The 26,062-nt window shown below is 37.8% G+C and overlaps 1 protein-coding gene across 2 annotated transcripts in view; it reads left to right on the top strand.

The window, feature by feature from the left end:
• Positions 1-21,796, top strand: part of LOC148876055 (TAF RNA polymerase I subunit A) — a 47,025-nt gene extending 25,229 nt beyond the window's left edge. For both annotated transcript variants that reach the window (XM_088965985.1, XM_088965986.1), the window contains 4 exons: positions 2,317-2,402; positions 17,220-17,353; positions 19,566-19,865; positions 21,195-21,796. In XM_088965985.1, coding sequence (XP_088822111.1) covers positions 2,317-2,402; positions 17,220-17,353; positions 19,566-19,865; positions 21,195-21,379 — 705 coding nt within the window. In that variant the 3' untranslated portion in view covers positions 21,380-21,796. The remainder of the gene's footprint in view (positions 1-2,316; positions 2,403-17,219; positions 17,354-19,565; positions 19,866-21,194) is intronic.
• Positions 21,797-26,062: the final 4,266 nt, after the last annotated feature.

The raw sequence follows: 26,062 nt of genomic DNA, 5'->3' as shown, positions 1-26,062 counted from the left end.
GAAATGCTTTATTATTCATAAAAAAAACTGGATCTTACAAAGAAAAAAACTAAATTATAGGTTAGTTCCTTAATTTTACATATCAATCAGCATGCATATAAATAAAAGAACAGCAATACGCTTTTTTTGATCAGCAAATAATTTTTTCCTTAAAAAAATCCTTTTATTTCTTTCTTTCTAAACCTCCCAAATTACTTCAAAAGGAATACAGCTCAAAAAATATTTTAGTTTTCTTGACTTTAAGAACCGGTCATTTTGCAAATACTTCACTAGGGGACTTTGGATTCCAATCATCCTTGTTGACAAGCCTTAAGAAGAAACCCCAAATGAATCTTGTAAAATAGCAATGAAATAATAACTGAAACACATCTTCCTCTCTTGATCCACACAGCACACATTTATTATCCATTTGAAATCCCTTACTTTTTAGATGATTTTGAGTGAGGATACTATTCATAGCTTCCAACCAAGCAAATACTTGCACTCTTGGTGGGATAGGGGCCAAAGCATTATAAAAAGATTTCACTGAAAATCTGCCACTTTTGCACTCCTTCCACCATCTTGTGTCAGGCCTCTCTGGACTGATCTCTACCTCTTGTAACTTGGACAACAACAACACACATTCCTCAATCTCCCTATCTAACAGTGATTCAATTTTTAGGGCACCAAATCACCACTCCCCACCTCACTCAAAGTATACAATCTTGGACACAACTCACTCTCAAAATTTTCCCACCCCGCATAGTCTTCTTCCCAAAACCTAATACTATTTCCTCCCCTAACTTTCCAAGATGTGCACTGCAACCCACCAAGAAACACTAAACTATCACAAGCTCTAAAGTCATATATATACTGCCCTAAAACACCATTATATCTTTGCCATTGAGGTTTTCTAATAATGACCTTCAGATGGACCCACAACAAACCATAGAAAAATGGTTAAAACCCAATAAAGAGAAAAGAAATGAAACTATGTAATGTCACTGGAGGGAGCTTAGTGGACCCTCTTAGAGAGAGGCCTATCTATTGTCAGATTTAGAACATATTGGGTGCTGCTAATGATCCAAAAACTGCTCTGCGCTTATAGCCTTGCATCAGTATTCTGATGAGATACATAGTGCATAAATCCCAAGAGAAAGAACGAAAATGCCATTATTTAACTCAGTATTTTGCTTTGCATATCTACTCTTGTTATTTATTTGATCTTTTTGCTTTACATCAGTCTATTATTTAGATAATTAAGATGGTCACTTGCTTTGTAGTTTTTCCATTGCTTTGTTTCTTTTATTTGATTATAATCAACAAAAGGAAATAAACCATAATTTGAAGCTTGGATCATTGTCATAAGAACATCATTAGATGGGATTCTATGGGGATATTTTTTTTATCAATAACCAAGAATTTCATTAAGATTAAATAAGAAGTATACATACAGGCATAGGGAGGTAAGCTATCTTAACTCCTTTGCAACCAACAAACAAAATTACAGGATTAGAAGTGAGCCCAAAACAAAGAATCCCTAATCACCCCTTGCTTTGCTAAGTCATCTGCAAATGAGTTGGCAGATCTCTTCACCCAACTGAATTTTATCTCATTATCTTTTGCCAGCCATTTATTTATTTTTTTTATCCTTTCCTTGCTGTAATTCCACATAGCAGTCTTGTCTTCCTTTGGCCATCTTATTACCACCTCCGAGTCCCCTTCAATTATCAGTCTCCTAATGTTCAACTCCCTTGCTCTTTGAACTCCCTCCAATGCCGCCAAGACCTCAGCCCTTAGAGAGTCACCCTTTCCATTAGGGCCAGGGTAGATAGCTGAAACAATCCCTTCCTCATCCCTGAATACTCCCCCAATATCTGACAAACCTGGGTTCCCAAGGCTGCTGCCATCAAAATTCAGTTTTAGGAAGCCCAATGGGGGAGGTATCCAAGAGGGACTTATGTCCATTTTAACCTGGGCAGAACTTGCTATCTCTTTCCAGCTTCTCAACAGTTCATCCACTGAGAAGTCTAAGAATGAATCCAGAGATTTCACCCAATGTGCCACCCTAATGTGAATCAACTAACTTTTCCGTGCCAAAAGTCTTCTCTGACTAACAATATTGTAAACTGAGATCAACAATTAGTTTTGTAAGTGGCATAGAAGGGATGATTGGTTAGATGTACTTTAACCACTGTCTTAACTTTGTAACCTTGAATATTTCCATATGTAGAGCTCATTTAAATTGTTGGGTTTTTCATCCTTTATTTATGCAATCTGTCTGAATGTTTTGTTTGATTTTTAATTATTGGAGCTGTACTTGGTCTCTTTTACCAGTTATTGCTACTCGGAAATCGCATTGGGGAGGCACTGGGGGAGCTTGAAAAGTTATGCCATAATTCTAATCTTACACTTCCTTTGAGGTAATTGTACTATTTGGTTGTTCTACCCAAAGATCTTATGTATTGAAATTGTTCCCATGGATGATGGTCAATCTTTCAATAGCTGAGTTCAGAAATAATTTCTGTAATGATTGGTTATCATGCTTTAATATCATTCATGTCATGCAATGTTGTATCAGTGCCATGTTGATAAAATAAGATGCTGTTATTGGTTATTGTTTTTCACTTATACTATAATCATTCCATGGCATCATCACGTTAGTGTCATAGGATATTTAACAATGTGGCATAATATGGTATGATATTGCATTGGTCAAGACTTTTGAACCCAGTGTTAAAATCCATGATGACTCTATCCTTTGAACCCATTTTGCTATAAATCTACCATCACTAGCATGACTTAGAGGGTGACAAATTTATAAGCGGAACTCACATATTGAAGATTGAACCATCATTTTCAACTTTTGAGAAAGTTTTGCCTTTCATATGTTGTTGCAATTGAATTTCTTTTCTACAATGTTATCTATGTAAAACTATCAAAATCCATGGGTCTGTAGTCAAACAATAATGATTCTGGACTTAGTTTAGTTTAGTTTTTTTAATATTTTTATAGTGGGAAATCCAGAAATTCGATTAGTTCTTGTGTCTAAACATTTACTTAATTGTGTAGCCAACCAAAAAAATTACTTAAATGTGCTTGATTAGGGCATGGTTTAATTGTAAGCTAGTTAGTTATATAGACCTTTCCTTTTCTTAACACTTGTTTTTTGATTGGCAACTTTTCTCGATACTACTATAGTCAAATAAGTACCAGTCAGAGAATTTTGAGCATTTGTGTAAAAACTCCTGCACTAGACAGGGAAATAAGGGGGATGAGGAGTACGGTGGGTGTCATGTGCAGAGAAGACCATTGACAGCACTAGTAAAAAGAAGTGATCTGTTGCAAGTTGAAGAGGTTAGGGGTAGATAAAAAAGGGCATGGGTTGAAGTAGTAAGAAATAATTTAAGTGCTCACAATTTAACAATGAATATGACCTTAAACAGATTGGAATGGCAAAAAAGGATTCATGTAACTGACTCCATATAGCTGGTAAAGCTTGGATGATGATGATGAGTATGGTTGGTATTTTGGGAAGTAGCTGAAGTTTTTCTTTTTTCTTTCTTTCTTTCTTTCTTTGTGTGTGTGTGTGTTGGGAGGGGGGATATGTATCAAGTGTGGCTTTGTAAGAGAAATGCATACAGTTCAACATCAGGAAAGGGAGACATTAAGACCTATAAGATATCCCTTGCTGATGGCTTCCTAGCCCCTATCACAGGAAAGGGAGACATTAAGACCTATAATGCCCTGACCTTATCATCTGTTCTTCATGTGCCTAACTTAATACCAATTTGCTTACAATTAGTAATTTGACTAAATCCCTGAATTGCAGTGTGACCTTTTTTCCTTCATATTGTGTTTTTTAGGATATGGAATCTCAGAAGGTGATTGGGATTGGCCATGAGGCGAATGGGATCTATCTATTAGACTTGCCTGAGTAGAGCCAAGTACAACCTAAGAGAACTACATTTGTTCCAGATTCCACTAGTCGTATTATGTTATGCCATAGTTGTTTGGGTCAGTTTTCCTTTTCTTCATTGAGTCAATTGTTTTTAGAGTTATTTAAAGGAATTAGTCTATTGAGTCTTCATTGTTCACTTTGATGTGTGGGGGCCTTACCATTACCATGTATTGGTGGGTATAAATATTTTGTCCTGTTTATTGATGATTTTCACGATATACTTGGATTTACCTTATGCGCTCTCGGGCTGAAGTGCCTAAACTTGTGCAACAGTTCCTTGAACATATACTCACTCGGTTTAATACCCGCATCAAAATATTCTGGTAAGACAATGCTAAGGAATATTTTGAGAAGGACCTTACCTCCTATCTTGACTTCGTGAGAAGTTTGGGGTTATTCATCAGAGTTCTTGTGCCCACACTCCACAACAAAATGGAGTAGCAGAGAGGAAAAACAAACACATTGCGGAAGTTGCAAGGAGCATTCTTTTTGCAATTCATGTTCTTTTGAAGTTTTGGGGTTAAAATCTCCTTTTGGAATCCTCTTTCCTAATGTTTAGATTTTCTCTATTCCTCTAAGGGTCTTTGGTTGCACTTATTATGTCCACATTCCCAGTTCCAAAAGAAACATGTTTGAGCCCAAGGCTTGGAAGTTTATCTTCCTTGGTTATACCTCAATATAGAAAGGGTACTATTGTTTTGATCCCATTAGTGGCACCCGGTTTGTATCCATGGATGTCACCTTTGCAGAGTCAATTCCTTTTTATAGCCATCCTTCTGAGGGGGAGAGATCTCTCGAGTTGTTTTCTTCATCCCTTTCTTTGCCAACTCCAGTTGAGTCTTGTGTCAAGCCCTCCACAATTACCCCCATTCTCGTGGAGGGATCCTCTCCTGTGAGGTCTTCCACTCCTGCTCCTCCTCCTCCTCCTCATGCTAGTCCTCTAGCTGTTTCCATTCATCCTATATTTAGAGGTGGTACCAGCGGCAAAAGCTAAGGCACACACAGGTTGATTCCACACCTCTAGTTGAGTCTCAGGTGCTCTCGATTCCTGAAGAAAGGACATGTCTATCACTTCCTCCACCAGCACCCTTGTTTCTAGACCTTGACCGACCCATTGCTTTGAGAAAAGGTAAGAGGAAATGTACAACTCATTGTATTTCCAAACACCTTTCCTACAACTTGTTGTCCCCATCCTACTATGCCTTTCTAGCCTCCATTTCCTTTCAATCCATCCCAATGTCTATTTCAGAAGCCTTATCCACACCAGATTGGAGGATTGCTATGAGTACTGAAATAGAAGCCCTTCATAAAAACAATACTTGTGATATTGTTAACTTGCTAGTTGGGAATGAACCTGTTGGGTGCAAGTGGGTTTTCACTATCAAGTATCGTGCAGATGGTTTAATTGAGAGGTATAAGGCTCAGCTTGTTGCCAAGGGATATACTCAAGTATATGGGATAGATTACAGTGAGACTTTTTCTAGCTACTAAGATGACTTCGGTGAGAGTTCTTTTATCCTTAACAGTGAGCTATGGTTGGCTTTGTATCAATTTGATGTTAAGAATGCATTCCTGAATGGTGATCTCATTGAAGAGGTATATATGTCTCTTCCTCCTAGTATATATGGCAAAGAAATGCAGGGTAAGGTGTGTAGATTGAAGAAATCACTTTCTGGCTAAAACAATCTCCATGTGCTTGGTTTGATAGGTTTAGGGCTGCTCTTGTTTAGTTCGGTACACTCAAACTCAATCAGATCATACCCTCTTTGTTAAGAGAAAAGGCACTTTGGTGACATTTCTTAAAGTTTATGTAGATGATATTGTGGTTACTGCAGTGATACAAAAGAAGGTAGTGCTCTTAAGAAGTTTCTCAGTTCTGAATTTGAAATTAATGATTTAGGGGAGTTGAAGTATTTTTTGGGCATTGAGGTTGCTAGGTCCGAGGAATGTATCTTTATTTCTCAACGGAAGTATGTGCTAGACCTTCTTACTGAGATTGGAAAACTTGGTGCTAAACCTGCCTCTACCCTATTGATGTGAATCATAAACTCTCAACTGATGATGGAGAACTTTTAGCTGATAGGGGAGTGTTTTAGAGATTACCGGGGAAACTTCTTTATCTATGTATGACTCGTCTAGACATTTCATATGCTGTGAGTGTCATCAGCTTCATGCATACTCCCAAGGACACACATATGATTGCTGCAGAAAGGGTGTTATGCTACCTCAAGGGAACCCCCAAAAAGGGTATATTATTTGCTAAATATGGACACATGAAGATAGAAACATATACAAATGCTGATTGGGTAGGAAATGTGGATGATAGGAGATGCACATCAGGATATTGTGCTATGGTAGCCAGAATTATTATTTCTTGGAGAAGCAAAAAGCAATCATTGGTTGCTAGATCTTCAGTTGAGGCAGAGTATAGAGCTATGGCCCATGGTGTTTCTGAGTTGTTATGGCTTAGATTGCTCCTTAATGAGATGGGTGTTTCATGTGACGAGCCACCAATGTTGTATTGTGATAACCAAGCTGTTATTAACATTGCTCATAGCCCAATTCAGCATGATAGAACTAAGCACATTGAGGTAGACAGATATTTTATACGGGAGAAAGTGGTTCCAGGAGAGGTGTGTCTACCTTTCATTGCATTAAAAGAGTAGCTAACAAATTTTCTAACTAAGAGAGTCCTAAAGGCAAAGCTTCAACAATAAGTAAGCAAGTTGGGCATGATTGACATCTATGCTCAGCTTGAGGGGGAGTGTAGTGAGAATGGGCTGAATGGGCCTTAGTGTTCTTTATTTCTTTTAGGTAGTATTTAAAAGTTATGTTTCTTAGTTATGAGCCTTAGTTATGGGCCGTCTTTTATTTTCTTTAATTATTTCTTTAGAGCTGGCTGCTCCATTAAGGGCATCCAAGTAATTATACTCAGACTTAGAATTATTAATAAAAGTGATGAAAGGGGGCTAGAGAGAGAGGTTTGAATTCTTCTTTTCTCTCTTCCCTTCTTTTCTTCTTCCACAACCTATTGTTGAAACTTCTTTCTTCTTCTTTCTCTTTCTTCCACAACCTATTGTTGAAACTTCTTTTCTTACATTATCTGAATTACTGTAGGTGTAATTTTCAACTCCAATAGTAGCAAAAGAAATCTCAAGCAATTCCAAAACAAAAAGTATCTGAAGGAAGAAGAAAAGATCAGAGGTGGAGATATTGATTTTTGATATTGAAGGCATAAGAGGGGAAAGAAGGAGAGTGTCTAAATTGGGGCATGATTTTAGGAACAGGTTCCAAAACCGTTGTCTATGAAAATCATTAGCTGGAATGTGAGAGGTCTTGGGAGTGCAAGGAAGAGAAGGCTAATTAAGGATCTCCTTAGAGGGGAAAGGTCGAATAGTGATGTTATAAGAGACCAAATTAGCTAAAGCAGATAGAAGAGCAGTTGACCAAATTAGTAAGGAAGGGAAGGATAATTAAGGATCTCCTTCCAAGAGACCAAATTGGAATAAATTGCGTTTTTGCACCTTCTTGGGGGGCTTTGGGGGGCATCGTTATTTTCTGGAGAGAGGATGTTGTGGAGGCAGTGGAGGAGTTAAAAGGATCCTTCTTGGTGTCGCTAGAATTTAGGGTGGTGGAGGATGGATTCACTTGGGCACTAACTAATGTGTATGGACCAAACAATTATAGAGAGAGGAATGAATTTTGGGAAGAACTCTATGGGATTCAACGGTTATGGGAAGGTCCTTGGTGTTTGGGGAGGATTTCAACGTAATCTTGCTTTCTAATGAATCAAATAATCCCCAATAGATTATCATAACCAGCATAAGGATGTTCAATGAGTTCATGAATAGCTATGAGTTGAAAAAACTCCCTTTATTGCAAGCCCATTATGCTTGGTCCACTTTTTAGGAAAAATTAACTTGCTCGAATTAGATAGATTCCTATTTAATGAGAGTTGGGAAAACAATTGGAGGGGTCTGATAGCTAGAGCACCACCTAGAGTTGCTTTTGACCATTGTCCCATTGAGTTAGGACACGAGCCTTTTAGCTAAGGATCCCAACCTTTTAGGTTTGAGAAAATGTGGTTGACACACCCAAACTTTGTAAAGAAGATCGAGGAATGGTTGAGGGTTGAAATTAGGGGGGTAAAGTGAAAAGGGGTAAGATTTCACAAAAAAATTAAAAAAAATTGAGGTCAAATTTGAGGGAATGGAAAATAGAGACCAATTTGGGTGAATAGAACTAAAAATCTTCTTTGATGAACCAAATAGAGGAACTGGAAGTGGAGGAATCGCAAAGAACCATGAATACTCAAGAAAGAGAATTGAGATAGAAGTTGAAGAGGTCCTCCAACAGGAAGAAATCTCTTAGAGGCAGAAATCAAGATGTAAGTGGATAAGGAAGGGGATGGAAATACCAAATTCTTTCATGAGTTATGCGACGTTTGATAATGCTGAATCCGCTTCTTATCTTTGAAAAACTTGCTTTTCAGAGGTAATAGACGTTTGGGGTCATGTCTAGAAGTGGATCTGAATGCCACTTTTAGATCTGAAATTGTAAGAGGTCACCCAACTACTTAATGCGGTCAGAGGCAGTTCGGAGCTGATAAAATGTCCTAAATGCCCACATATCACTTCTCAAATGACAAAAATTTCTTTTTTTAACCCAAATCCAAGCCTCAATTCACTTTCGAGTTAAACTTCAAGTCCCCTCCGATGCTGACAACTCTACCAGGGATGGTTTCCATTTCTCACAATGTAAAAAAACAATGCATTTTACCAGTGACGGTTTCCATTTCTCACTTCGTAAAGATCTCCATTAATGGCGGAACTCAAGGAACACCTTCTACCAGGATCTTGGCCAGTTGCAAATGTTAGAGGGCAATCGTTTAGATCCCTTGCCTCCAACCAGTCGCGCTTCCAAGGCACGAATTTCCTAGGGCTGAAGAAGCATGGGCAAAGTATGCATCTTGGTGTTGACACCTTTGGGAACTCTCACCTCATTTTTGTAGAACTGGTGACATCTACCAATGACACCGACGGTGGTTCCTTGTGGAAGGTGCATCCACCAACCATTTGCTATTTTGACTTGTTCAATCTCAATACTTTATGAGTCTCAAGAGGAGATAACCATTTGTTTTACTTATCACTTCAAATCCATCCTAAGGAGGCCACTAGATACTAGAGTGGAACTAGAGGGAATGAATTGGCAAAATCTTTCTGAAGAAAGCAAATTTTGGTTGGAAAGGAATTTCGAGTAGGAAATTAGGCAAGTTGTATTCTCAATGGACAGATCTAAAGCACCAGGGTCAGATGGGTTTACTATGGCTTTCTCTTTCCAGATTGTTGGATTATAATCAGAGAAGATTTGTTTGAGGTTTTCAGAGAATTTGAGGATAATCCAGTTATAAGTTGCAGATCAACGCTATTTTCTAGCCCTGATTCCAAAGAAGAAAGAAGCCAAACAGCTAAAGGATTTTAGACCTATTAGTCTAGTGACTAGTATGTTTAAAATTATTTTGGCTAAGGTCCTATCTTGGAGGATTAAAAAGGTGCTTCTGTCCTTCATTAGTCAAGGTCAAGGAGCTTGTGTTTAGGGGGGACAAATAATTGATCGGATTTTAATGGCAAATGAATGTGTGGAGTAGATGAAGAGATCAAAGCATCAAGGTTTTGTTTGTAAACTAGACCTTGAAAAGGCCCATGATGTAGTGGATTGGAGCTTTTTGTTAGAGGTACAAAGGAAGTGTGGGTTTGAGGATACATGGTGCCTAAGACAAGGGGATCCTTTATCTCTGTTCTTATTCACACTAGTTGCCGATTAGCAACATGCCCAAACTACACTTGGTCACAATGGCCTTTATCCTACTTAGGAGTTCCCCAAGGCGCTAAACCAAAGGTTTTGGAACCCTGTGGTGGAAAAGTTTGAACAAAGGTTGGCAGCTTGGAAGAGAAACTATATATCCTTGGGGGGTAGAGTAACCTTGGTTAAGGTAACACTAGCCAACATGCCAATGGGGAGGTTAAGAGGTTATAAAAATTGATGAGAGACTTCTTATCGCAGAGAAAAAAGATGATTTAATCATGTGGGAAGTGGTGAGTTGATGTAAAAAAGAAGGGGGCTTAAGATACGTTGGGTTAAAAGATCGGCTAATTCCCTAGCTGACGGGTTAGCTAAACAAGGGGCAGAAAGGGATTCACTTTTTTGGGCTAAGCTGTAACTTTAGTGTGTTTTCTTTCTTTTCTCTTTATTTTTTCCTTTTCTTGAGGTTTTTTATTGCTCTTGGAAGATAAGCGTGTTTGTCTTTCTTTTGTAAATCTTCTATTGATGAATTAATGAAGGTGTTATTGATCAAAAAAAAAAAAAAAAGAAGGCGGCTTAGGGGTAGGAAATATAGTGAGTAAGAATGAAGTTGTTCTAGGCAATTGGCTTTGGAGGTGACCCTTGGAAAGGGAGAGGTTATGGCATGAAGTGGTAAAAAGTATTCATGGTTGTTTTGAATCTGGTTGGGATGTTGGGGTATGTCAAAGGGCCTTGCTCACAACACCTTGGAAGGTAATTTTTGGCACTCTCCCTAAATTTGTCAGGTTTGTAAGGTATGATGTTTGTTCTGGAAGTTCTATCATCTTTTGGGAAGATATTTGGGTGGGCTCTGAACCATTAGAAGATCGTTTTCCTTCCCACTATTCAATTTCCCTCCTTAAAAAGAAACCTGTTTCAAGGTTCCTATCCCCCGGTTATCCCTTCCTCATGGGTTTTTCCAGTAAAATAAATCTACCCAAGGTCAATTCCTCCTAAAATAACTGTTTTCTGTTGAGAAACCTTTTATGGTAAGATCAATACTTTGGAAAACTTGCAAAGGAAGAGACCTTATTGGTGTTTATCCCCAAACTGGTGTTTTTTGTGTAAAGTGCAGAGTGAGGACTGTTACCATTTGTTGATATCTTGTTCTTTTGCTGCTAATATTTGGAATTAGTTTTTAGTGCTATTTGGGTGTAGGTGGAACTTGCCCTCTGAAGTAAAGTTGCTTTTTGAACCACATGCCTTAGGGCAGTTGACAGAAGGTGGGAGTTTAATGTGTATGTGCATGAGAGCAGCTAGTTTGTGGACAATTTGGGAAGAAAGGGATGCAAGAATTTTCCAAGAAAAGAAAAGAAGCCTGGCTGAGGTCAAGGAGTTGTTTAGGTCTAAAAATATATAATGTAAAAAAAATAAATAAGGCTTGAGGGGCCAGATTTGGCAGCTGGCCCACTTCACATAATCTAAACTTATTCTGGTTATGGGGGGAGTTAAGCAACCACCCCACGTATGAAGAGTGGGGTGGTTGCTCTAACTTTCCTACCCCATAACTGTCTCCTCTATATATGGGGGGAGAGGAGAAGAAAATTGAGCGGCAGATAGAGAGAAGGGAGAAGAGAAAGAGATAAGAAAGAAAGAGAAAAAGGAGAGGAGAGAGGAAGAGAAGAAATAGAGAGAAGGCAGTAGCTGTCGGTAGATCTCTAACCCCTTAGAACTCTGAGAACAGCTTAGAAAAGAAACTGATATGCTAGGGAAAGTTAGGGTTTTAATCAGTCCTGAAAGGAAGCAATTCAGTTGCACAGTCCAAACTGTATAGATGAGCTTGCAGTAGGGTTAATAAGAAACCCTAGAATCTGATCGGACCTACCAATAAACTTAAGAGTAGCTGTAGGTAGATCACAGGGTTCAGTCAAACACTAGGGCTTGCCGCAGATCACTTTCAAACCCTAGAGTAGAGAGAAATACAGTTCGGTCCAGGGTTTGCTGTAAAACCCTAGTGAATCAAAGAGAGAAAGAACCAGAATGGTTCGGCCTTCCCCTCCAGATAGGTCCAACCTATCTTCTCTAATAGAACTTCTCTTAGAAAGTAAACAACTTACAAGGAAAAATTGTTCGCTGCCTTCTAGGGTTACCTGAACCCTAGTCTTTTCTGATCCTTCCTGACCACCAACACTCTGCAACCCTAGCAAGTTTCCAACAGCTGCTAGCACCTCTGGCGATCTCCAAGAATCAGTCTGCGAACTCCTCCTTTTCAGCTTTCAGTCCTAGGAGATTTTCATGTGGTCGACTGGTATTAGACTCACATGAAAACCCCTAACTTGGCTCTGATACCATGTAGGTTTTCAGGACTGCTATTCAGAACACTAAGAGATTTCAGTTTCGATGAGAAGAGAAAGTGAAGAAGTAGAAGAGTGGTGAAAGAGCAGTTGAACACAGATTTTGAGGAGAAGAACAGAATGTCAATGTTCTGCCGCCGCCACTTTAAGTTAATATATATATGTTATGCTAGTTACATGAAAGGACATATCTGCCCTTGGTGTTTACATCATAACTGCTAACAAATAACAAACAATATAAAGCTGAAACTAGGAATAACAGAATAGCAAAATGACCACAGCTGTGACTAGATACATTCAACCCTACGGACAGAGTGGGATCACAGCTGTGGGGCCCATATCAATGTTCTCTACAAAATCTTTCTATCTCTTTATAATTTTATCTATTTCAATCCTTATCTTCTCTCTCTCTCTCTCTCTCTAGAGTTCTGTTAGAACTCAAAAGCTTATTCAAATTATATATATGTATATCCGGTGGATTCTATCCACCACAAAAGAAATGTTAAAACAGATAAATAAAAAAAAATTAAACACTTGGGAATCACTGTCATGTTTGGTTACAACAGATTATAAGTAAAACTAATACTTGGGACCCACTGTTTGGTTTGGTGGATTTTATCGACCTCAGAAGAGCAGAACTTTCAGTGGACTGCCCAGTATTACAGCAGATAAAAACAAAGGAAGGAAAACAAAAAAGTCATGCTTGGGGCTCACTGTGATTAATGGGTTGTCAAGTATTTCAACAAATGTATTGACATCTGTAAACAAAAACAAAATAAAGTCAATATGTAGCATAATATATTCGGTGGGTCTCATCCACCTCCAAAGGATATACCATACTGTTATGACAGATACATAATTCTGTTTGATGGGTCCCACTCATAATTGGGGGACCCATTGTCACATTTGGTGGATCTTATCCACCTCATAAGATGGCCGACAATGGACCATCTATTGTCATAACAGGTTTTAGATAACATGATTTAGTGGGGTCCCATTCAGCATAGTAGGTCCCACTACCAAATTAGCAGTGGGTCCCACCTATAAGTGGGACCACTGTGGATTTTTTTTACTTCAGAATATCAAAGTGGGCCACACCTACTATCAAACCAGCCTAGTGGGTCCCACCTGTCAGTCGGGGCCCACCGTTAAAATATTCAGTAAAAAAACCATTAAAGAGGGCCACACCCACTATCAAACCAACCTTGTGGGTCCCACCTGTCAGTGGGCTCCACTGTTAAAATATTCAAGTTTAAAACTGTAGAGAACACTGATGTGGGCCCCACTGCAGTGGTCCCCACTGTGTTCGTAGGACAGCAGTGTAGTTATTTGTTTCAGTTGTAGTAGTGTCAGTTTGAGTCAGCTTGTTAATTCAGTTGTTATTTATTTCAGTTTTTATTTACTTTATTTATTATGTAAGTACCAAGGGCAGATGTGTCCTTTCCATTATGTACTAAACATAACCTATAAATATTAAGAGAGTGGCGGCGGCAGATCAGTAAGAATCTGTCCCTCCTTTCAACAACTTGTGTTCTCTTGTTTCTCTTCTATTCTCTCTCCTTTCTCCCTCATTTTCTTCTGTTTTGCAAACCTAAAACCTATTAGGATTCAAGACTGATTACAGTCTTGATCTTCTACTTGGTATCAGAGCCTATCTAGGGCTTCTCATGTGTGTCTAGTCCAGCCGACCACATGAGGACTAGCTAGGGCTGGAACCTTTGAAGAAGTTTTTCGGTTGCTGAATCTTGGAGATTACCGGGAGAGGTTTGCAGCGGTTGAAGACTTGCCGCGGTTTGCAGAGAGTTGGTAATCAGGAAGAGGCAGCAAAGGTTAGGGTTCAGGTAACCCTAGAAGACAGTAAACCGAAGTACATAAGTAAGTTTTTTTTTACTGAGTTTCAGAGACTGCAATCAGTCGAGATAGGTTGGACCTATCTAGAAAGAGGGGTCGAACTGTGTTCAAGTTTGTTCTAGGGTTTGGCTTGCCGAACTGTGTTTAAGTTGTTTCTAGGGTTTGACTGTTGGGCCGAAGCCCCCTCTTCAAAGGTGATTAGTTTTAGGGTTTCATATTACCCTACGACAAGTCCCACTTGTGCGGACTGCTTGAAGAGTGCAGCTGAGCACCTACTTCAGACCTACAGTTGAAACCCTAATTTTGCTCTCATAGCAGTGGGGCCCACATCAGTGTTCTCTACAAAAACATTAAAGTGGGCGATGCCCACTATCAAATCAACTTAATGGGTCCCACTTATTAGCAGGGCTCACTGTTAAAATATTTAAGTTTAAAACATTAATGTGGGCCACATCCACTATCAAATCAACCTAGTGGATCCCACCTGTCAGCGGGGCCCACTGTTAAAATATTTAAGTTTAAAACATTAAAGTGGGTTATGCCCACTGTTAAATCAACGTAGTGGCTCCCACCTGTCAGTGAGGCCCAAATATTCAGTATAAAACATTAAAGTGGGCTACGCCCACTATCAAACCAACCTAGTGGGTCTCACTTGTCAGCAGGGCCCACTGTTAAAATATTCTAGTCTAAAATGTCAAAGTGGGCCATATCCCACTATTAATTCATCATAGTGGCTCACTATTAAAATATTCAAGTTTAAAACATTAAAGTGGGTCCCACCCATCAGCGTAGCCCACTACTAAAAATACTCAAGTTTAAAATATTAAGGTGGGCCATACCCACTATCAAGTCATCGTAGTGGGTCCCACCCATCAGTGGGCCCATTGTTAAAATAATTAAATTTAAAATATCAAAGTGGGTCATGTCCACTATCAGATAGTGGGTCCCATTTATTAGTGGAGCCCACTGTTAAAATATTAAAGGTGGCCAATTGTGTGTGGGTCCTGTGACCTATCTACCAATTGTGGGGACAACTCATGGGTATAACCCACAAAGAATCCAAGCTGCTGGGACTGCTTATACCTGCTATTGGGTTTAATCTTTATAAAGTAGCTCTTTCATATAAAATCAAAATCAAAGGGTATTTCCTCTAAGGAATATAATTAATGGGTTTTAGCAGACATAGTGCATCTTATACACCTGAATAGGGAAACCCTAATTCTACTCAAGTTCTTTTTTTTGTGAATTATGATCAAAACAGGAGTGTATCATGACAAGAACAATATTTTGCCTGAATGGAAATCTCCCCCGGAAGGTGTGGTAAAAATGAATTTTGATGGAAGTAGTCAAGGTAATCCAGGGCCCTTGGGTATAGGAGGGATGCTGAGAAATAAGGATAGCAACATAATATCATCCTCAGGACCAGTGGGAATTGGTGACTCTACAAGGGCTGATAGTTGCTAGCCAGCTTGGAGTGGAGAACCTGATAGTTGAAGGGGACTCCGAGGTGGTGAGGGCTGGCAGTCAAACCCAGAAGCTGCACACTGGTGTTACTGGGATCTTCTGAAGAAAGTTCATCGGCTTACAAGGAATATGTCAGTTTGTTTTCAGTGGGTCAGCAGATCGGCAAATGCCATGGCTGACTCTTTGGCTAAACAAGGGGTATCAAGGGGTGATCTGTTCTGGGCTACCTTATAATTGTAATTCAGGACAGAGTGTGTACTTAACTGCTTAGCTCTAAGGGGAGGTAGCATCTTGTGCCTCCTTTTAGGCTGATGGTACACCTTTTCTATTTTCTGATTAATAAAATACCACAAATTTATCAATAAAAAGCTTCCCCTTTAAGAAGGTTTAGTGCTCTCAAATTCCTCCTAGAGTTTCTTTTTTTTTTTTTTTTCGTGTGGAAGGCTTGTTTATAGAAAATAAACACTTGTGACCTCTAGAAAAAGAACGAAGGAAGGTTGTACATTTCCCCACATGTCAGCTCCCTACCCTATGCCTTAGTAGTGGTGAATCTGCTGAACATCTCCTTCCTCAATGTTCAGAGACAATTAAGATCTGGATCCACTTAATCTTGTAGTTGGGCTTCTCCCAAGCTCAATGAGGAGTTTATTTGGCAATGGCAAGGTAGAGATCGTAAAAGGGGGAAAATCTATTGGTCTACGGTGGCTCAAGCATTGGTGTGGGGTGTGTGGGAAGAAAGAAACAATCAAATTTTTGAAAACAAATCTAGATCTCTTAGTGATTTGATCTCTCACATGACTTTTATGTGCAATCTTTGGGTCCTGAGATCTTTGGAGTTTATAGGAATTTCTTTGAATGAGCTTCAGCTGAATGTGGTGGCAATCTTGTCTCCCTTCCCTAGTCACTCAAGAGTTCCCAACTTCTGCATTGAAAGGGAAGAGGAAGAGGACCGTACACTTATATGGATGTGCTCTGGGAAATCCTGGGATATGTGGTATTGGTGGTGTGTTTAGAGAAAGGAATGGTAACATTTGGTGGGCTTTCAGTGGTCTTATTGTGATTGCTGACTTCACTAGGGCTGAGGTCCTAGCTGTGCTTACAGGGCTCCAAATAGCAAGAGAAAAAATGTTGACTGCTCTAGTCATCAAAGGAGATTCTGTTAACACTATGAAGCGTCTTGGGGAAAGGGACAATATACCTTGGAGACTGTCTCACTTTCTGAGTGAGGCTAGAGATCATCTGGATTCTTTGACTGTTAAACTGCTCTGAATTCCGAGGATGCTGAACTCTACAGCAGACAAACTAGCCAATTCTGGTGCTCTTGGGGATGCATTATTTCATAACAGAACTCTACCTTTGTAATTCCTGAGTTGTTTCTCGTACTACGTCATCTCATGTACTTTTTTTTTTTTAGATTTTAATACAATTAGTTAACTTTTCTCTCAACAAAAGGGACCAAAATATTGGTGGTCTGGATGTGAGGCCAAGGAAAGAATCACTGTATCAACATCATATAGTAAAGATATATCATACCTTTATGGTGTTATTTCAACTTTGAATCTATCCTTGCCCAGTACTTCAATACATTCTTATGTTTCTCAATTTTACTAGTAGTTTGTTTTGCTGGAGGAGTTCTGTTCTTTTTTTTTTCATAATTCTATTTTATAGTAATTCTCTCTTTTTTTGTGTTGTGAAAAACTTGTATGAATTACGTGCAGTATTTCATTAAATGTTATTGTCACTATAAATTATTCATGAAACTTACCATGCCACTGGAAATAAATATTATAGGGCCTTTATCTTTCTTAAAAGGTTACCTTGTTCTGCAGATTAAAGGCTAGTCTTCTGGAATGTTTTGATAGCAAGAACTCTAGTGTACTTTCAACTTGCTACGAGGAAATCTTAAAGAAGGATCCAACATGTAGCCAGTCATTAACAAGGCTCATCACCATGCATAGAAATGGTTTGTACTGGACCCTGAAACTTGAAGTTGGATATGGTTCTGACTTCTAGTAGTATAAAGGAAAATACCTATTTGTCAAGTTCTTTGGTGAATCGAGTACTGCTTAGGCCTTTTATATATAGCAACACTTATTTCTAGGGTTGTGAATGGATTGGATTGAATTTCAATGGGTGTATATCTGAATCTGATCTGATTCAGAATTTGATATGATTTTGAATGGATATGTAAAACATGATTTCAAATTCAATTCACTTACATATCTGGATATACAATTTGAATCCTATTTGATTACAAATATCAGTAAATCTATAAAAATAGCATAAATTTATAAAATTAAATACAAAGCAAACAATATGCCTTGAATTGAAAAAAATAAGTTTATCTAAATCCCAAATCCAACTTAATTTGAAGGAACTTTAGTACTCAAAATAATATTTTATATATTGATATATAATCTGATTGGATCAAGCAATATCTGAATTTGGTCCGATTAATAAACGTACCATACTTTCACATCCGATTTGTCCCAGTTATGGCTAAATGGGTATCTGAATCCAACTTAAACTAATCAAGTTCAAATTCAAATTAGATTAAATCCATTTGCGGCCTTAAGTCCATAACTTGTTCTTTTCTTTTTATTTGATTGCTAAGAATTTGTTTATCTTTGCGACAAAAATCTCTTGTGATGTTAGAAAGTTTAGTTATTTACTGATCAGGCTTTGATTTCTCAAGACAAATCAAAACTCTCACTAAAGATCAAACTTGTCTTTCCCAGTGTTTTAAAAGGCATACGCTTGGAGGCATTGATTGAAACCATTACCATAGGTGGGTGAGGACAGTGGAATTATTCTCAGACATTACATGTGATGACATACTCAGAAATTGGGGGCAGTTGCATTTTCTTCTTAAAAACTAAAAATTATTAAAGAGCGGACAAGCCCCACCTCCTTGTAGAGGACGGGGGAAATAAAATTTTGATGGGAGCAGTATGGGCACCTTGATGCCATCTGGTGTTGGGGGAGTAATAATAGATGAGAATGGAAGTATTCTTGCATCACATTCAGGTCTGATACAATATGGCTCTTATGTCCAACAAAATGTGGAACTTTAATTCTCCATACCATGTAGCTCTTGTGTACTTCCACATTAATATGGATGTAGACTCATATTAGCCTCATGCATGCACTTAATAATCCTCAATATAATTAAATATTAGAAGATTTTACTGTAAACATAAGCCCAGATTATAGAAATTCTGAAACATCTTACAACAGTCCCATATTCATATTGAGAACTAAAGTTACTTAGCCTTGCTCTTGAGCCCTTCCCCCTGGCCTCCGTTGGATGATCTTTGGTCATTTATTAATGGCATTTGATGATGTTTGGAATTCCATTATGAAGATGGCCTACTAACAATATTTCTGAAAGATAAAAGCCTAGTTGAGGCAGATGAGCCTGAAGAAGGGAGCTTTAGGGTTTGACTATGCCTTTTTCCTCAAGATGAGATGCCTGCACCTTTATATGAGTCCTCAGAACTTGTAAGTAGTTCTTAATCCTTTTAATACCATCTCTGGGAGACATCTTGGATTACCTAGTACAGAAATCTGCCCATATGGATGGTCATAACAAGTGAATAAGTGGTGGTTTCTGATATTATTAGTAGAACAACCCAGATGCTAAGTCAGTTTAATTGGGCGTTAGTATGATTTGGTTAATCATCTCAGAAATTTTAATGTCCACTGCTTTTTGAGTATGCTAATCTTTGGTCATTTTTAATAGGACAAAGGTGTTTTTCTTTGGTCATCTTGGGCTGTTGATTCTCTCTTTCTCCATTAAAATTTAAGCCCTCCAAAAAAATAAGAATATGGTGTTGAGGGCAGGGAGTATAAAGTGTTCCTCTGTAAAATGGGAGAAAAATTTTCCCTTCATGCTTGCTGCAAAGCTGCATTCTGCAATTAACATGACTGATGTTACTAAAGGAACTGAATAGCAGTTATCCTTTTGCTTCACTATATAGCTTGTGAGACTACTAATGTAACCATACTGTGCTTTATTTTTCTTTCTTTTTTTTTTTTTTTTTACTTTAGTTGCTTTTGTGTTTTTTATTCTTTGGTGAATTGTGTGATTGTTGTATGAATTAATATTTTACCATGGAACTTTGTTACATGGCATTCTCTTAACTCACTTGTTGAGTTGTTTCTGGTATTCACAGGGGATTATGGTCTTGAAACACTATTGGAGATGATAACTTCACATATTGATGCAACCTTTCCAGGATGTGATGTATGGGGGGAACTTGCATCTTGTTTCCTTAACCTCTCACAATATGAAGAAGATCGTTTATCAATATGTGGGGAAAATGGTGGAGATAAGCAAGGGTATTCTGCTTCTGTCACCGTTATCCCTAGAGCATTTTTGGAGGGAAAGTCCAGAACATCGTGGAATCTACGTTGCAAATGGTGGTCAACACGCCACTTCAGTAAAAGCACTCTTATTTCCGAAATGCAATCTGGTACCTTCTTATGAACTGATATTTTTGGTTCAATATGTGGTAGTGATAATGTTTTATTGATTTGATGTTTGTCTAATAACCTTTATTGTTTTTTTTTAAATCCTTAATGATTTTTTTTTGAGAAATCTTAAACTCTTAATGAATTGATTGGATAATTTCAATTTTATTGACTTATTATATTCTTATTCAGATGTCAGATCACACGAGCAACCATATTTAACAAATAAAAGAAAATGAAAAGCAACAACTATGACAATGGTGACAAGTTGAATAACACTTTATCAGCCACTCTTTACCAGTGAAGGTGGCCTTACCAATAGAGAAAATGTGTTAATTTTTAATACAGATGTCTTAAACTCTATTTTGAGTAATTACTAGTGTACTATCCTTAGTAATTAAAAGGACCATCACCCATTGTTTGCCCTGGATAACAGGGGTGTTTTGAGGGTGGATTGTATATGGACCTAACTTTGGTATTTGTTTTTTTGGTTGCAAAGTTGCTGCTCCAGACTCAAACGTCAAACCCACTTTCTTACATTTGTCAGTATGAGATTTTACTATAAGACCAAGTAATTGACCCTTTTTCCATACAGTAATTGCATATTATAATGTTTAGAATATCATGATTTATACTATTAGTACGGACATTATTATCTATTAGTGGTTTCAATTTTTATAGATATTGGTAATTGTTATGTTACTTACATGTTAAGCCTTATCCTCAAGTAAAAAGCTATGTAGAACATGTGAATCAGCAACAAATCACTAACAGATGAACTGGCAATGAACACTAACATTCTGGTTGAGATCTTTTGGAAAGAAGAAGTTCAGCATACTAAACCACTTAAAAATAAGAAGCCTTGAATGCAAAAGATTCTAGAACCATCCTTGATTCGAGCAGGAAAGGCCCAGTTCTGATTTTCTCATCTTGAGCTGGCTGGTTTTGGTGATTTCTGGTTCATTGATTCTTCTGACAAAACATCTAGATGATCCTGCTATTAAATTGAGCTAGGATCTGGCTACTATATTGCACTAGATTTTCAACTCTGATTCCTTTATACGTACATATACCCCAGCCAGTCAGCCACAGCCTGTAGCCATTTCAGAATTTCTACCAGAGGTTTCATTCTTCTTTGTTTATTAAATTTCCTTTCTTTTCAATGTTCTACAAGCAATGTAGTTCATGCCATAACTAGGATTACTTGTCCACGTCATGTTGATGTTCAATATTGCTAAGGTTTGCCAATTTTAGCATTAGACCATGAATATCTATCTATTCACATTTCCTTCATAGTAAACTAATGGACCTTTTTCTTTTGATTGGAACAGATGAATTGCAGCTCATGATGTTCAAGGCAGCCTGTGCATCTCACCTCTATGGACCCAAATTTGAATATGTTGTCGGTGTTTATACTTGTTTAGACAAGGAAGAAAACAAGGACAGAGTGTTGTTCTTGCAAAAGCACATGATGAATTCATTCAATCTCCATGAAAATTTGAAAAGAGCAAATTGAATGCTGGAACTGCTTTTCTCTACAAATGAAGGATTTCTACCATTATTAATAAATACGACTAGGTGTTAGTGAAGAGTTTCTGACAATGATTTCTAGAAGGGAACGAGTCAATTATCTGGTTGTCCTACCGGGCATTGACATGCAACACACGAATGAATGCGCGCACGAAGGCTTCCTCACAAAGTTGTCCAAGAGACGGAAGGATAGGGAGAAATCCATCTGTAAAAAGGATTTCATTCAAAATCCAAATATACAAAGTATCAGTTTGTAAAGAGTACATATGCAAGTATGTACAAGTACATGCAAAATAATGCAAAATACGAAATACAGATGCAGTGTTTGGTTGCAGTGCAATTTTATTTGCACTAGTACAAATTCATGGGAATGCAAATGAATAGATTGTAAATTCTGTTTTAATTTTGTTTTGGGTTTTACTTTATTTTATTGGGAGAATGACGGTTCAGCCCAGGGTCAGAATTTTTAGGCCCAAAGTACAGTTGGAATAGGTGCCAGTTTGGAATTGATGCCAATTGACGAATGGACATTGATGCATAGAGTAGGGGTATTTGACATTTTGAATGTTTATAGGACTGTACTTTTCTGTATTTTAATTTCAATGCAAATAACAACCAAACACAGCCAAAGGACCAAACAGCAGTTGCAATACACATGACACCAACCAACATTAACCTAACGTTGGTAGATCTTTCTTGACCAAGTCATTGGTTCATGGCTGGTGGGCCTGCAGTTTAACGTCGTATTCAATCTACATCTAAAAGGGGAAGGTGGCTAATCTCTGTCTGATGGATGGGTCAGCGTTGATTGGTGATCTCTTCGTTTGGCCATGAATCACTTGCACATCTAAATTTGTAGCCATCACATCTAACCATTATATCTAGTTTGGGGTGCTGATGTAGTCGTTTTGGTACAACATCTGGAGGTGGGCCAGGATTCAAAACCTTAATCAAGCCCATCCATCCATCACCTACCTGCAATTGATCCAATGTAAGAGTCACAAGTTTTCAAGCATTGGTGGTAATATCACTTGGCAAACCTGGTGAGGCACTCTGACTGAGCTGGTAGGTCTTCGTAACTAGGGATGCAAATGGATTGAATCGGATTTGAATCAGGGTATTTTCAAATTCGAATATGATTTGACACTATTAATTGTAGACCCATTTTGATATGAAAATCGATTGGATCTCATAAACATGGATTTAAATTCGAATCTGATGTGATAGTTGAATCTGATCTAATCTGATTTGATTAAAAAAATAAATAAATTATTAAAAAATAAAATATAACAATTTAAATAAAGAAAAACAAAAAATACAAATATGTTTTCAACTATTTTGGTCATATATATACATATTTTTTTATAAAAAATAAATAATATAACAAATTTACAAAAGTGCAATGTAAATCATATGTTTATAAATAAATCAATAACATATACGTGTTATATAATTTTATAAATAAATAACATATATATCGGATTGGATCTTTTCGAATTGGATAATGATAATCCAAACTCGATCTGATTTCTGATTGGATTCTCATTCAAAAAATCGAAATGGAGCTATTTAAATCCGAGAATATAGAACGGGACTTCGCTTGATCCGATCCATTTTTACCCCTACCCGTAACCAATGTTTTAGCCCAAAAGTCAGAACGTACCCAGAAAGCTGGACAAGAGGCAAGTTTTCTAGTTCAACATTGACCAAATCAAAAGTAAAAAAAAAAATAAAATAAATAAAAGGATGCAGTCAGATGTATGATAATCGGCTAGTTCAACTGCCTGCCTGGATCAATGACGGTACGGAATTTCAAACACTGCCCATGTATAAACAGAAATGTAGTTCGAGTAGTATCTAGGAAATTCTCTGGAACCAACCCAAAAATACCGAGTTCGAAGAGGTCGGATGACTCGGGTCAACTCAGCTATAGTGCACACTAGTGGACCCATAAGAAAGTCCATGTAAACAGTCGGAAATTAGAATTTCCCATTGTCAGGAACTTTTGACTCAGTTCTTTCTTTTATTGAAGGTTGAAACAAATTTAGATTCTCGACCCTAATTTTTTTTGGGTTAAATTAAAAGATCCTCAATACTAGGGGTCAGTGACATATGTCCCTGTATTTGCATTTGAGACAAAGACCCCTTAATTGGTAAATCAGCTGATGAAAGGTGTTAAATTACCAAAATGCCCTCTTAATAATTCAAAGGGCACGAAAAGACATTTTCAAAATGACGAAAATGGGCAAAACGATTCCCCCTTTTGTCTATTCCTTGCCCATTCTCCGATTTCCGATTTTCTCCTAAATCTTAACCTACACTAAGTTACCGTTGGAGAACCATTTGACGATAACTCTACATCACTCCTTGCCCAAGTTGTTGCCACTATCACATCGGTATGAGTTGTTCGATGCATCATCATCAGATATAGAAAAGTTCTGGCGATATCAAAAAAAGCATTCACATCTTTTATGCCATGTCAGAGAAGAACCTATCAAACCATATGAGAACCTACATTTTTAGAAATTGTTGGGTTATTAAAGTGTAAATGAAAGGGATAAAGTTGTCCAAGCAAATGGTAAAAAGGCTAGTTTTGGGATTTAAAAATCTTTAAACAGCCAAAAAAGAATCTTTTCTAAAATTCACACAGACCCTAACGAGGTCTTTGTGGCAAGATAAAAATTCTAAGGGGTCATTGTTGCAAATGAAAGTACATGGGATATTATAGGTGGTCTTTGTAATTTATCCAAAATTTTAACTGAAAATGATTTCATACCTGTTTTTGATTTTCATAATGTAGAATTTAAATCAAATATCTTCATTACTTCTATGTTTAGTTTATATTTCTTCTTCTTCCTTGAACTTGTTTTCTCCTGCAGTACTCGGTCTACAGGGCTGATAGGGTGAGTCTAGACATATTGGTGGGGGATCAGAACTTGTTTTCTCACCCCATATCCCTCTACACCCTACCTCTTCTACTCCTTATTTTCTTGTTTAAGTTGGCCCTTCCAAGAGATAACTTCTGGCTCTTTCACTGGTCTAGACCATGTTGATGTGAAGGGATCTGAATGTGCCACATCATTCCTCCATTCCACATGGCAGAAATAAGCAAGACCATCTAAGAAAAGTGAGTAGGAAAACCCGTTTTGAAACAACTTAACCAAGGTGCAAGGGACCTATATTTCTTCATTATTTTCAGAAATTTAAAAACATTAAAACATCATCAAAATAAAGAGAAACATTAATTCGATGGAAGAGAAACCCAATAAACCCATCTCCATTTTGACTTTTGAGCAAAGCTTTTCCACCGACGACATCTAACCGTCTGAGCAAAGGTTGTCTGTTTCTGAAACTGGGTTGATCAGCTAAGAACACAACATGCAAAATCTTATTATGATCAGAAACTGAGATACCCATCGCTTTACATATATCTCAATTCAAAAACCACTTACAGGAATCATGTGGGTTTGATTTCTCTTTATCTTAAGATTGTTGTATCGATGAAGCCAGCAACGTGGGTTTCTTTAATTGGATTTGGTTTAATTTCGGGAAGTTCAATGGATGAGACACAATTTAAAGCACTCATAGAAGTTCTGATCTTCACCTGGAGAACACATTTTCCCTCCCCATGTTAATGCAATAAGCGAGAGCATTATGATGGCAAAGACCCAGGCCTTGAGGATGGTCTTTTGGGGGCCTTTCATCTCTAGACTCCCTCCTTTAGGCCCTAACGTCAGCTGTATTGATGCGTCCTGCTGTTGTTCTTGTTGTTGGTGATGTTCATCAGTATTCTGGCCCCCAAGCTTATACCAGTAGGAACTCCATATTCCTTGTGGCTTTATGCGATAACTGGATTCTTGAACAGGATATTGAAACTTGGCCATGGATGATTCATCAGCCAAGGATGAGACTGAAACTTGGATGGGAGTGCGGTATCCATCTTTCACCAGGACCAAGACTTCCCATTGATTAATTTCTTCATTCTTCTTGCAACACAGGAGGAACAAGAAAGTTAGGATGAGTATAATAAGATTCATGCCTACAGTACAAGTTGAAGTTGGTATATCTGCAAGCAAAAAACTTTTGATGAGAAAGTTGAGGGAAGCAATGGACGGAGTTCTGAACTACTGATTTAGCCATTATTCCGAACCCCTCCTATATATAATATATAGAGCGGGATTAAGAGAAATATCATATGATGACAGAAATGTAGACCTAATATCATTCGTCGACTCTTGTAAAAATAACGGAAGGAATCAACAATTATAGGCCCCGTTTGGTTCGCGGGAATAGGGGTTTGGAATGGGTTATTTTGATTCTAACTGTTTCGTTGGGTGGAATTGGAATTCAATTCTCATTCTTGCTGGAATTGGAATGACATTCCTCTATTTGAGGGAATGGTCATTTCTTGTGGGGATGGCAAATTTGCGGGAATTTTCGGGTATTTGACCCGTACCAACCTTAATAGGATCCGTTTATCAAAACCTTATAGGGTTTGGGTTTTGACTTTAGGGTATCCGATACACAATGCCTTGGATGCATAAAATGAACCTATTATATTATATATCATGCACAAATTTATAAATTTTAAGCATTAAGATAATTATACAATTATTAATATTTTATTTGTAAAAATTTCTTGGGATTAAAATCAACATTTGATGTGTAG

This window comes from Nelumbo lutea, chromosome 1, assembly GCF_056320005.1.
Source record: "Nelumbo lutea isolate HS-2025 chromosome 1, American lotus-T2T, whole genome shotgun sequence".
Taxonomy (NCBI): Eukaryota; Viridiplantae; Streptophyta; class Magnoliopsida; order Proteales; family Nelumbonaceae; genus Nelumbo; species Nelumbo lutea.
This window is presented reverse-complemented; position numbering and strand designations above follow the sequence as displayed.